At 40.1% G+C, this 12599-nt stretch overlaps 1 protein-coding gene and 1 pseudogene across 1 annotated transcript; one reads left to right on the plus strand and one right to left on the minus strand.

The window, feature by feature from the left end:
* The first annotated feature begins 6538 nt into the window (after window positions 1–6538).
* LOC122910248 (olfactory receptor 7E24-like) lies at window positions 6539–7543 on the plus strand. Its single transcript, XM_044254903.1, has one exon. It carries the CDS (start codon window positions 6596–6598, stop codon window positions 7541–7543), a length of 948 nt encoding a protein of 315 aa, XP_044110838.1. The 5' UTR covers window positions 6539–6595.
* A 3475-nt stretch (window positions 7544–11018) lies between these two features.
* Window positions 11019–11651, minus strand: LOC122909766 (annotated as a pseudogene).
* Window positions 11652–12599: the final 948 nt, after the last annotated feature.

Here is a 12599-nt window from a genome sequence, read left to right on the forward strand (position 1 = left end):
AACTTTCATCTGCATCACCACCCCCAGAAAGACAGCAACATGTATTATCATCATTTCAGAGTTAAGGATAGGAGTATAATATTTTTATATTTTTTTCACTTCCTGATTTTCTTTATTTATTTTTGCCTTCAACTCACCTTTTAATAATTTTTTAATTTAAATTCCAGTTAGGAGAAGAAAGGGGAAAAAAGGGGGGCGGAAATCAGAGGGGAGACAAACCATGAGGGACTGGACTCCAGGAACAATCTGAGAGTTTTAGAGGGGAGGGGGTGGAGGTATGGAATAGACAGGTGGTGGGTATTAAGGAGGGCATGTATTGCATGGAGCACTGGGTGTTATACACAAACGAATCATGGAACATTATATCAAGACTGCTGATACACTGCAAGGTGACTAACATAATAAAAAAATAAATTTCAATTGGTTAACATACATTGTACTGTTAGTATCAGTTGCACAATATGTTGATTCAACATTTCCATTCGTTACCCAGTGCTCATCAGGACAAGTCCCTCCTTAATCCCTTCACCTATTTCACCCATCCTCCCACCCACCTCCCCTTTGGTAACCATCACTTTGTTTTCTATAGTTAAGAGTCTGTTTCTTGGTTTTCCTCTCTCTCTCTCTCTCTTTTTTGCCCCTCCTTTGCTAGTTTGTTTTGTTTCTTAAATTCCACATATGAGTGAAATCATATGGTAGTAATTAGTCTTTTTCTGACTCACTTCTTTTGCTTAGTCTAATACTCTCTAGCTCCATTGCGAATCTCATTCCTTTGAAGGCTGGCTAGTATTCTATTGTATACATACAGCACATCTTCCTTATGCATTCATCAGTCGATGGACACTTGGTATGTTTCCCAACAACACTGTTGTTGAAAATGCTTTGGCGAACATCAGGGTGCAAGTATTCCTTTGAATCAGTATTTTTTTAAAAAAGATTTTATTTATTTATTTGACAGAGAGAGAGAGAGAGAGTAAGGGAGGGAACACAAGCCAGGAGAGTTGGAGAGAGAGAAGCAGGCTTCCAGCTAAGTGGGAAGCCTAAGGCAGGACTTGATCTCAGGGCTCAGAGATCATGACCTGTGCAGAAGGCAGACACCTAACAATTGAGCCACTCAGGTGCCCCATGGATCAGTATTCTTTTGTCTTTTAAATACCCAGTAGTGCTGTTACTGCATCATAGGGTGGTTCTATTTTTAACTTTCTGAGGAACCTCCATACTGTTTTCCAGAGTGGCTGCACCAGTTTGCATTCCCAACAACAGAACATGAGTGTTCCTTTTTCTCCACATCCTCACCAACTCTTGTTTCTTGTATTGTTGATTTTAGCCATTCTGACAGGTATGAAGTAATATTTTAGTTTTGATTTGCATTTCCCTGACGATGAGCAATGTTGGTCATCTATATGTCTTCTTTGGAAAATTATCTATTCCTGTCTTCCGTTCATGTTTTAATTGGATTATTTGTTTTTGGGGTGTTGAGTTTCATAAGTTTTTGCATATTTTGGATACTAACCCTTTATCAGATATGGCATTTGAAAATATCATCTCCCATTCCATAGTTGCCTTTTAGTATTGTTGATTGCTTCCTTTGCTACACAGAAGCTTTTTAAGTTTTATCAGATCATGGGGTAGACAGGGAATGAATTCAGGTTTGAATGCAGACAGTGAGACTGTTCACAGGCTACCCAGACAGTATTCTCTCCTGCCTATCCAAGTCTCACCTCCCTTTCCTGTTACTCCAGGCAAAAACCTCCACTCACTGTGCTCTTCCCATTTGGCTGTTCATGCTAGAAGACACCAGAGAGCAGTTAGTATCACATGCTGCATCAATTGTAGAAAAGATGGCTGAGATAAAGGTAGAGATCATAAAGAGTCAGCTCATGACAATTCAGGGTAGCTCTCTTTCTTGCCTCAGCTCTCAGATTTTGCTTCATATTCTACTTCCTCCGCCATTCCTATAATTTAGGCCCACTTGATCTTTAAGGGAGATACAGTGTCAGGGTGTTAATTCCATTCTTTGTCAGGAAATAAAAAACTATTGCAAGATTATCTTAGCAACTTTGGAAAAGACCTATGGACTTCTGATTAAACTCTCTGAAGTGCAGGGAAACAGAACAAACAAGTCAGTTCACGTACCTCAGAGACCCACCACTTGATTTTGAATCTTATCTGCTCTACTTTCATCTGTATGACACTGGGTGAGTTCTTAATGTCTTTGAGCTAGTTTCTACAACTGCACTGAGCAAGAATTAAGATAAGCACTGAACATGTGACTCAATATGGTAGATGCATATAGTAAGGATAAGGTAAATTTTAGGTATTGTTGTGGTTGTTATTGTCATTATCAAGGCTAAGCACCATCTATCCAACTAAAATATCCTGTGATCAGAAGGTTCAGTTTTCCCTAGGTCCTAAGAGAAATTTTTTTGTCTGTATGCAGGTAGATACTGAGTATTTGGAGGGAAGCAACTGAATCACAGTCATTTCTGATTTCCCAGAGCTTATACTTTGCTTGGCACAGTGTAGGCTCCAAGAACATCAGTGATCTCTGTTCAATATTGAATGGGCCCTTCTTTGGTTCTCAGAAACAGGACATATATAGACAGCATGGGTTCCATGCATTGGGTGGTTTGCTTCCTTCCAATGATGTATCAGAGATCTAGATGGAAAATAAAACAGTGCTTCTCTGTATCTATGCCACAGATTTTCTCAAAGACCTATCATTTTCCAATTAATAGACTCTTCATTTCAAAATTACTGGAGATTTCCATAAAGATGATAATTAAAAGAGAGAAAAATAGAAAGGGAAGCAAATATTACTGCACCTAATTGAGACACATTTTTACCATTTCCACCCTCTCGTTTTCTTCTTTCTTTCTTTCTTTTTTTTTTAAGAGGGAGAGGTAGTGGGGGCCAGGCTTGATCCCTCAAACCTGAGATTATAACCTGAGTCAAAATCAAGAGTTGGACACTTAACCAACGGAGTAACCCAGGCACCTCAATTTCCATGCATTCTTGAATGAATTTCCTGGGACACGATAGGATTCTACCTCTCTGATATATAATAAAAGTCATTAAACATTTCTCAGGATTGGGTTTCACCAATAAACCCACCATTCCAGTAACAATGCAATTTCTGATTTACAAACCATGACTGAGTATTTATTGGGAGCAAACTTCTTTTAGAGGCCACATGTATCTTGATATGAATGATGTTCTCCCCATTTCTAGATGAAGGATAACAGCACAGAGAGGTTGGGATGCTGACATATATTCCATGTTTAGTCTGATTTCCATCCCAGGGCTCTGTGCACTCCACCAGTGTCGAATGGTTGTTTTCTTTTCAAATGTGCTTTAGTTCCAGATGAGCAAACAGAAACAGGACCAAGAATTCCTTCTCTTGGGATTCTGTGAGTTCATCTGTGAATTAGGGAATTGGATAAGTGGTTTACAGTGGCCTTTGCTACATGAATATTATAGATCATAAGATTTTCTATGGATAGTAATGAATTTTGCAGCCTATTTTGGAAATCTGTGATATAATAGTATTATTCCTTATCCAAGGTAGGTATTCTCCTGTGGATTTATCATGGAAAGACCATTGGAACACAGACTTTGGGGATCTTTCTGATTCTATACTTTGATAATAAAAGCATGAAGTTGATTTTGTCTGTACTTTTTATTAGGAAAACAAATGTAGATAATTAATAGTAAAATTGTACATATATTAATTTTATTACAATGTTATCAACTTTTATGCCTATATATTATAGAAATTCTCATTTGTGTAATACGGAGGTGGGCACAAGAATTTTATTAGGAATATTCTAATAAGGGACACCTGGGTGGCTCAGTCAGTTAAGTGTCCAACTCTTGATTTTGGCTCTGGTCATGATCTCAGAGTCCTGAGATGGAGCCCCTCATTGGGCTCTGTGCTCAGTGTGAAGGCAGCTTAATGTTGTCTCTCTCACTCTACCTCCTCTTGCTTGTACTCTCTTTCTCTGTGTGTCTCTCAGAATAAATAAATATTTTTCTTAAAAGGGAATATTGTTTTGAAGGGGTGGGGGGTGAGACGTGGGGGGAACCAGGTGGTGGGTATTAGAGAGGGCATGGATTGCATGGAGCACTGGGTGTGGTGCAAAAACAATGAATACTGTTACGATGAAAAGAAATTAGAAAAAAGGGGAACCCTCCTACACTGTTGGTGAGAATGCAAGTTGCTGCATCCACTTTGGAAAACAGTATGGAGATTCCTCAAGAAATTAAAAATAGAGCTTCCCTACGACCCTTCAATTGCACTACTGGGTATTTACCCCAAAGATACAGATGGAGTGAAAAGAAGGGCCATCTGTACACCAATATTTATAGCAGCAATGGCCAATGGTCACCAAACTGTGGAAAGAACCAAGATGCCCTTCAATGGACGAATGGATAAGGAAGATGTGGTCCATATACACTATGGAGTATTATGCCTCCATCAGGAAGGACGAATACCCAACTTTTGTATCAACATGGACAGGACTGGAAGAGATTATGCTGAGTGAAATAAGTCAAGTAGAGAGAGTCAATTATCATATGATTTCACTTATTTGTGGAGCATAACAAATAGCATGAAGGACAAGGGGAGATGGAGAGAAGGGAGTTGAGGGAAATTAGAAGGGGAGGTGAACCATGAGAGACTATGGACCCTGAAAAACAATCTGAGGGTTTTGAAGGGGGGAGTGGGACGTTGGGGGAACCAGGTGGTAGGAATTATAGAGGGACGGATTACATGGAGCACTGGATGTGGTGTAAAAACAATGAGTACTGTTACGCTGAAAAAAAATACATTTTAAAAAAATTATAAAAATAAAAAAACAATAACTACACTCTCACCTAACTAGTGCTTTACATGTTTAAAAATGATATTGGGTACAGATGTCCCTTCTTTTCACTACATCTGTATCTTTGGGGTAAATACCCAGGAGTGCAATGGCAGGGTCACAGGGAAGTTCTATTTTTAATTTCTTGAGGAATCTCCACACTGTTCTCCAAAGGGGCTGTACTAACCTGCATTCCCACCAATTGTGTAAGAGGGTTCCCCTTTATCCACATCCCATCCAACACATGTTGTTTCCTGTATTGTTAATTTTGGCCATTCTAACTGGTGTAAGGTGATATCTCAATGTAGTTTTAATTTGAATCTCCCTGAGGGCTAGTGATGATGAACATTTTTTCATGTGTCTGATAGCCATTTGTATGTCTTCACTGGAGAAGTCTCTGTTCATATCTTCTGCCCATTTTTTTAAATATTATTGCCTGTTTTGTGTGTGTTGAGTTGGAGGAGTTCATGGAAAGAACCAAGATGCCCTTCAACGTACGAATGGATAAAGGAAACTGTGGTCCGTATACACTATGGAGTGTTATGCCTCTATCAGAAAGGATGAATACCCAACTTTTGTAGCAACATGGATGGGACTGGAAGAGATTATGCTGAGTGAAATAAGTCAAGCAGAGAGAGTCAATTATCATATGGTTTCAGTTATTTGTGGAGCATAACAAATAGCATGGAGGACATGGGGAGTTAGAGAGGAGAAGGGAGTTGGGGAAAATTGGAAGGGGGAGGTGAATCATGAGAGACTATGGACTCTGAAAAACAATCTGAGGGGTTTGAAGTGGTGGTGGGGGGTGGGAAGTTGGGGTACCATCTGGTGGGTATTATAGAGGGCACAGACTGCATGGAGCACTGGGTGTGGTGAAAAAATAATGAATTCTGTTATGCTGAAAATAAATAAATTTAATAAAAAAATAAAAAAAATAAAAATGCTATTGGATGTCAGCTTGAAATAATTTTTTAAAAAGTACTTTGCATAAATTTCTTTGATTTCTATTTTACTAGTAAGTAAATAATAAATCTTATCAAATTCACAAAAGGGAATATTGTAATAAGAAATTAAAAGATTATAAAGTTCATCTTTCAGGTAATACTAATACTATGCCACTTTTGAAGTGCTTGAAATAGTTGTATATACTTCACAGACACTTAAAACACATTCTTGTGGGGAGTGAGAACTCAGGAAATAATATGTTTATTATTATAATATTATATATAATACATAATACTATAATAATATTATATTATTATAGTATTAAAACTGATTATGGATGCATAAATCAATAGTAATATTATGGAAACATTGAAAGGAAAATGTATCTACCACATTCATGACAGTGTTTGTCTTTGGGCAGCTGAAATGCAGGAGAATGGGATCATGCAGGGAAAGCAAGAAAACTCAGTTTTTACTGGCAACAAACATGAGTTCTGAAGCCAAGTATAAGTAGGTATTTCTATGTTTGTACACTTGTATGTTTCTCTAACATTCTTTTGCTTAATGTCTTCATTGTGGGTATATATAGAAACAGGTAAATAGCTCAGTCGCCAGCAAGGAAAGAGTTCTAAGAAGAGTTTACAATTGAGAAACGTTGCTGAAGGTACTGGGATGTATGCTGGGAAGTGCGAATTGCTTGAATCAAAATAGGTGCATTTAGCTGGGTGTCTCTATACTTGTTTTGTTTATTCAATACTCTCTTCTCTTTTGAGAGGCGTCCTACTTGCATGGAAGCACAGAATCTAACAGCTGTCTCAGAGTTCCTTCTCCTGGGCCTCTCAGATGATCCAGAACTGGAGCCCATTCTCTTTGGGCTCTTCCTGTCCATGTACCTGGTCACTGTGCTTGGGAACCTGCTCATCATCCTGGTTGTCAGATCTGACTCCCAGCTCCACACACCCATGTACTTCTTCCTCTCCAACCTGTCCTTGGCTGATATTGGTTTCAGCACCACGACAATCCCCAAGATGCTGGTGAACATTCAAACACACAGCAAGTCTATCACCTATGCAGGCTGCCTAACTCAGGTGTTCTTTTTTTTCCTGTTTGCATGTTTGGACAGTCTGATCCTGGCTGTGATAGCCTATGACCGGTTTGTGGCCATTTGTCACCCCCTGAACTATTCAGTCATCATGAACCCAAGGCTCTGTGGCTTGTTGGTCCTGATGTCATTTTTTGGCAGCCTTTTAGACTCTCAGATTCATTGTTTGATGGTGTCCCTACTTACCTTCTGCCCAAAAGTGGAAATTCATCATTTCTTTTGTGATGCACCTCAACTCTTCCACCTTGCCTGCTCTGATACCTCCATCCACAGCATACTTATGTATTTTATAGGTGCCATCCTTGGTGGTCTTCCCCTCTTTTGGATCCTTTGTTCTTATACACGAATTGTTTCCTCCATTCTGAGAATTCCATCCATAGGTGGGAAGTACAAAGCCTTTTCTACCTGTAGCTCCCACCTGTTGGTTGTTTGCTTGTTTTATGGAACAGCCATTGGAGTGTACTTCAGTTCATCCATCTCCTCCTCCCTCAGGAAGGGTGCAGTGGCCTCTGTGATGTACACTGTGGTCACTCCTATGTTGAACCCCTTCATCTACAGCCTGAGGAACAAGGACATCAAGAGGGCAGTGCAGGGGATGATCAACAGAAGAGTCAAATATCAACATTTGTGTTAATCTTTCTAGGTTCATAGAACTGGAACATGTAGGGAATCAACAACATCAAGAAAATCTGAATCTGCAGCCACATGGTATATATACCCATATGGGTCTCTGCTTTTTGCTTATAAAACTATTCCTGTTAGCATAGCTCTGATGGAAATGGGGGATTATTTTGGACTCTCCACTTAAATCATAGTCGCTGCAGGATTATGTGTATATATGTACTCCTCTCACTTTCTTTATGCATTGCCCAGGACTCTTGGTCATGAGCAGTCTTGATTCTATCATTGCAAAATAATCACAACTCTTTCTCTCTTGTTTTTTCCTTTTTAAAAAGATATTTTACCTATTCATTTGAGAGAAACATCCCAAGCAGGGGGAGAGGCAGAGGGAGATGCAGGCTCCCTGTTGCGGTGGGCGCCCATCGTGGGGCTTGATTGTGACCTGAGCCAAAGGCAGAGTAAATATCTGAGACACCCAGGTTCCCCATCTTGTTATTTTCCTATGATTCTGCACGCCCCACCCCCACCCTGCACCATTTGTAAGGAGGATCTAAATCCTACCTTAAGGCCCAAAACACTTAATACATTTTGTGCCTTAATGATCTTGCATGGAGCACTGGGTGTGGTGCAAAAACAATGTCACACAGTTACATTAAAAAATTAATTAAAAAATAAATAATGTATGCTTCACACCCACCATGGAGTCCAACATGGGGCTTGAACCCACGACCCTGAGATCAAGACCCAAGCTGAGATAAAGAATCAGATGCTCAACTGACTAGGCCTCCCAGAGCCCCATCTTGATCAGATTTCTTGGTGAAAAGGATAACTATTGAATTTCCTTCTGAAGCTTAAATGAGACACTATTAATATTGAGTCTGAACAAACAGTTATCAAGTTTCCTGGAACTTTCTTATGAAAACTGGGGTGTACAATTCCCAAGGAATAGATGGGAGAGAAACTACCAGAACAGATGTGATCTTAAGATTCCTGATGATTGTTCTTCCTACTCCATCTAATTTCTCCCCAGTTATATTATATCACTAGACACAAAGGGAAAAATACTGTATACTTCCACTGATATAAGAGGTGTTTAGTAGTCAAATTCACAGAGACAGAGAGTAGAATGGTGGGAGCCAGGAGCTGTGGGAGGGAGAAGGGGCATAAGTGTTTAATGGGGCAGTTTCAGTTTGGGAAGGTAGAAAAGTTCTAGAGATGGATGGTAGTGATGGTTGTGAATGTCCTTACTACTACTGATCTATACACTGAAAATGGTTAAGGTGGTAATTTTATGTAATTTTTCCACAATTAAATATGACAACAGGGGCATGTGGATTGCTCAGTGGGTTAAAGCATCTGCCTTCAGCTCAGGTCATGATCCCAGGTCCTTGGATCCAGCCCCACATTGTGCTCTCTGCTCAGATGGGAGCCTCCTTCCCTTCCTCTCTGCCTGTCTCTCTACTTGTAATCTCTGTCTGTCATATAAATAAATAAATAAAATCTTAACAACAACGGCAACAACAACAACAACGGCAACAACAACGATCGACAAAGATCTCCTGTCAGAAATAAGGGACAAGTTGCTTCAAATGTTGGGTGTTTCAATCAACCCCTATAGGGATCTGCCTCAGCAAGGGCATGCCTCCTTCCTGGGGCAACCCACATCTGATAACTGTTTGATGTGGGGGTGTAAACATTTGTACCCTTTGCCCTAATTCCAGCCAACTGTAAGACATCATCTTAACTCCAGAGCTCCCTGATAGTTTTCGGAGGTCTTTGATGGACTTCAGTTTGGCTTGACTTTTTCCAGTGTTTTTCTTGTTGCATAGAAATTTGCCAGACCACAAGATTGCCCTCCCCTCTCACACCAGCCGCAAGTTCAGGGGTCTCTAGGTTCACTCTCACATCAGACCAGTTGAATACAAATTTGGGAACTTTTTCACATTGGATAATTTGCTAGAATGATTAAAACTGAGAGGATTGCCCCAGATTTGATGATGAACTAGAATAACTCATAGAACTCAAGAAGAAGTATACTATGATTGCAGTTTTAATACAGCAAAAAGATACAAATTAGATTCAGCCAAAGGAAGACACACATAATACAAGTTCTAGAGCATCCCATATGTGAAGTGTTTTGTTGTCTTCTTTCCTTGGAGTTCAGACCCGTTACCTTTTCCTGGGATGATATCTGTGACAATACTCAAAGACTATTACCAACCAGGTAGTTCATCTGAGTTCCAGTGTCCAAAATTTTTATTGAGGCTTTGCTACATAAATATGATTAGTTGAATTATGGCCTATATGGTTGAACTCAATTTTCAGCCTCCCTCCAAGGGCTGGGCTTATATCTCTTTCCCCAAAGCTCTAGACTTTTCATCACATGCCTGGTCCCTTTGGCATGGTCAACCCCCATCCTGAGTCATTTCATTAGCATAAACTGTGAGTTGTGGTCTATGGGGCCTTCCATGAATAGTCAATCACTCCAGATCACTAGGAAATTTCAAGTGTTTAAAGTTACCCCTGGTAGCTGGGACAAAGCTGTATCTCTCTTTAGAGGAGGCCAAATTCCTTACTACACATCTGCCCTTGCCCAGTTGTTGATTCCAGGAGCACTGCCTGGTAAACATCCTGTGTGCTAATCGTTGTCTAATTGTGTGCTTCACAAGGAATTCAGTGTGGGACACCTTGTTACTAATAACATTTATTTGAGAAAATTTAAAAACAGTTCAAAGGTAGCTGAAATGGCCCATAATATTGTTCATATTACAAACCCAACACTAAGCTCAGGAATGGGAAAATTCAAGGAAAGGAGAGAGGAATGGCAGCATTCATTCCTTCATTCAATGTCTCCCTGGGAGCAGCAGGGAGGCACCCACTGAAAAGCTGAAGGAATCTAGAGACCCAAACTTAGAGTTGTTTGGAAATGCACTCAATAAGCATATGGAGAAAAGTTCAACCTTGCTAATAACCAAATAAATAATTTATCCATCAGTGTATATCGTCTGTTTGGACTTATAATGTGATTAAAGAAACTGAGATCCTGGATTGATGTTTTATGAGGGCAAAGATTTTTGTCTTCTTTTTTTCCCACTTCACTCCTGTGTTCCAGATACCTACTGCAGCCTGGCACACCAAAGGTGCTTAGTAAAGGAACTAGCAATGGCTATTGATAAAATGCACTACTTTATAATCCTCATGCAACTATTCTGAATTGGTATGTAAAGTGGCTCTGGATTGGAAATCCAAGCTGAGGTGTAGTAATAGGAAAGTAAAAGGAGGGGATGTGGAGAGTGGGAGTGAGGATAACAGAGCAGTCAACATAAGAGGTTAAGGTACATCAGAAAATAGACTCACAAAGCATTTCTGAGCAAAGTCACTTATGAAGGATGGGTGAGAAGTAAAACTCAATGTCACCAAGAGGCAGAATTTCTTTAGCCAATGGCTGCTGTTCCTGTCAGTTAAAAAACCCAGGATGAGCATTCATATCATTGAACGTAAATTGTTCTCCCCAAAACTTTTAGTAGAGCCTTCTTGATGTCCCTGTTCTGTAGGCTGTAGATGAAGGGGTTCAGCATTGGGGTGACCACAGTGTACATCACCAAGGCAATCATGCCCCTCCAGCAAGACTCATCAGAACTGAGATACACACCAAGGCCTGTCCCATACAATAAAGTGGCCACAGACAGGTGAGATGCACAGGTAGAAAATACCTTGTACTTCCCATTAGTTGATGAGATTCTCAGGATTGAGGAGGTGATTTGGGTATAGGAGAAAAGGATCCCAGAGATGGGAATGATGCCAAGAAGGCTAGTTACTATATATAGCAGGATATGATTGACCCATGTGTCTGAGCAGGCAAGTGTGAGGGCCTTAGCAAGTTCACAATAAAAGAGTGGAATTACCCAATTGGTTCAGAAGGAAAGCTGTAGTATCAACAGACTCTGGGTCAGGGGGTATGACAAGCTGATGAATCAGGACATGAGAACCAGGAGGCCACAGAGCTGTGGGTTCATGATGACTGGGTAGTGCAAGGGGTGGCAGATGGTCACAAATCGGGCATTGGCCACCCCAGTGAGGAGAAAAGTGTCCATACCTCCAAAAACCATAAAGAAATACATCTACAAAGAGAGTCAATTATCATATGGTTTCACTTATTTGTGGAGCATAACAAATAGCATGGAGGACAGGGGGCGTTAGAGAGGAGTAGGGAATTTGGGTAAATTGGAAGGGGAGGTGAACCATGAGAGACTATGGACTCTGAAAAACAGTCTGAGGGGTTTGAAGTGGCGGGGGGGTGGGAGGTTGGGATACCAGGTGGTGGGTATTATAGAGGGCACGGCTTGCATGGAGCACTGGGTGTGGTGAAAAAATAATGAATAATGTTTTTCTGAAAATAAATAAATTGGAAAAAAATGAAAGAAAGAAAGAAAGAAAGAAAGAAAGAAAGAGAAAGAAAGAAAAAAAAGAAAAGAAAGGATGAATACCCAACTTTTGTAGCAACATGGATGGGACTGGAAGAGATTATGCTGAGTGAAATAAGTCAAGCAGAGAGAGTCAATTATCATATGGTTTCACTTACTTGTGGAACATAACAAATAGCATGGAGGACAAGGGAAGTCGGAGATTAGAAGGGAGTTGGGGGATATTGGGAGGGGAGGTGAACCATGAGAGACTATGGACTCTGAAAAACAATCTGAGGGGTTTGAAGTGGCGGGGGGGTGGGAGGTTGGGGTACCAGGTGGTGGGTATTATAGAGGGCACAGATTGCATGGAGCACTGGGTGTGGTGAAAATGTGAATAATGTTTTTCTGAAAATAAATAAATTGGAAAAAATAATAATGAATACTGTTTTTCTGAAAATAAATTAATTAATTAAAAAAATTGTAGAGTGAGTTTGTAAGTGAAACCATATGATAATTGACTCTCTCTGCTTGACTTATTTCACTCAGCATAATTTCTTCCAGTCCCGTCCATGTTGCTACAAAAGTTGGGTATTCATCCTTTCTGATGGAGGCATAATACTCCATAGTGTATATGGACCACATCTTCCTTATCCATTCATCCGT

This window comes from Neovison vison, chromosome 6 (genome assembly GCF_020171115.1).
Source record: "Neovison vison isolate M4711 chromosome 6, ASM_NN_V1, whole genome shotgun sequence".
Classification (NCBI taxonomy): Eukaryota; Metazoa; Chordata; class Mammalia; order Carnivora; family Mustelidae; genus Neogale; species Neogale vison.